At 37.0% G+C, this 1,557-nt stretch overlaps 1 protein-coding gene across 1 annotated transcript in view; it reads left to right on the top strand.

Annotated features, from left to right (window-relative positions):
• Window positions 1–1,478, top strand: part of LOC112528509 — a 3,219-nt gene extending 1,741 nt beyond the window's left edge. Inside the window, exons 2-3 of the mRNA XM_025139539.1 lie at window positions 1,246–1,352; window positions 1,446–1,478. Of these exons, the coding sequence (XP_024995307.1) occupies window positions 1,246–1,352; window positions 1,446–1,478 (140 nt within the window). The remainder of the gene's footprint in view (window positions 1–1,245; window positions 1,353–1,445) is intronic.
• The last annotated feature ends 79 nt before the right edge of the window (window positions 1,479–1,557 follow it).

A 1,557-nucleotide genomic window follows, 5' to 3' on the forward strand; every position in this document is an offset into this window, starting at 1 on the left:
TGGTGTAGATCACATGGTGGACTATCATCGATGCCAAGTCTTGCAAGAACTTGGACTCGGGGAAGGTAATTTTGATTTTGATGCATGATCGTGGAATTGTTATCTTTACCAAATGGCATGGAACCCGATGGGAAAGTAGTATACGTTGGAAACATTGTTTTAGATTCAAGCAGGATCCAAGGTATAAAGCAGAACTCTGTTTTTGTATGATGATAATTTAAAATCAGTTTTCGAAATCAGCTACTGTGGGTTCTTTATGATTTCGAATCTTCCATTGCTTTGTGATTTTGATTGGCTACCACAACAAATTCCTAATATTCAATCCTTGTGCTTGTTATACCAGATATTTTGTCAATCTGGTTTGGCATCCAAAGTCAAGGATGTATGTCATTCCTTCAAAGTGCTATTGCCTAACTAAATGAGATGCTGAATACACTCTTGTTGCTTTGGGTTTTTGGATTGAATTTGTGCATTTGTATATGTGATTGGTAACGTCGAACACTTCAGAGAATTTAAGTACTGCTGTTATGGAAAAGGTCAAACCCGTAATTTTCAATGCAATAAGAACATTGGCATGGGTTTGTTGAAGATTTAGGACCAATATACTTATAGGGTTTCACTTCATTATTTTTTCCTATGCTGTTACAGAGGTCAAAACCTGAAACAGCTTTCAGGATCGTCATCTGATATAGTGGCTATCGCAATGGTAAAATGGTGGTATAGCGGTCTATATAATGATGAATAGACCTATCAATCGACTGATGAATGCTGAACCCACTAACAATTACAAGAAAAGAGAAGAACTATTCACGGCTCTGTGGAGAAGAGAGCTAGAGAAGTAAAAACCAAGAAAATAGTCGAGTTCTAGAGCGAGCTAGAATGAAGGACAACTAGCTAGCACTGCGAGCTAGAGCGAGCTAGTAAAAACCAAAAGGAATATATTGTGCCCAAGTTTAGTCCTTTTCTGGATATTTCTTGTTGCTCCTCATAATTAGATGATGTTTTTACTTGTGTTTTGCTTTTGACTTGGAATTTCAACTGGGTTTTTGATGATGGGAGTTCAATATTAATAGAACGTGGTTTGAAGTATTGGCAATATGTTCTTTGATAGTCTATTAAGGAAGGATACATCATACATGGGTGAAAAGAGGGATCATCAAAGGTCCCCAAATTTTGATTCTTTTTTGTATATTTCATGTTGCTTCTTATAATTGATTCATCTTTTTTTCACTTTGTGGTTTGTAGTAGCTTTAGAAGTTCTGATGGATTTCAATGATTACAATTTTGTTTTAGTACAACGTGGTTTTGAAGAATTGGCATTTGGCAATGCGTTCAAATCCGTCCTTGTTTTGGTATTATTAAGGCATGGTAGATTGGTAAAAATAGGGACTGTCTCATTTGAATCCTTTTGGATACTCTAAGCTTGAATTGCTTCGTGCGAATAGAGGCCAGGGGAAAAGAACGATGATGATGAATGAGAGGAAGGAAAGGGGTGATTTTACCAACAAGAAGCGGAAGAGGGAAGAATGCGATAAAAGTGGCGGTGGTTCTGGTAGT

The sequence above is a fragment of the Cynara cardunculus genome (assembly GCF_001531365.2).
Source record: "Cynara cardunculus var. scolymus isolate 2C chromosome LG 15, CcrdV1, whole genome shotgun sequence".
Classification (NCBI taxonomy): Eukaryota; Viridiplantae; Streptophyta; class Magnoliopsida; order Asterales; family Asteraceae; genus Cynara; species Cynara cardunculus.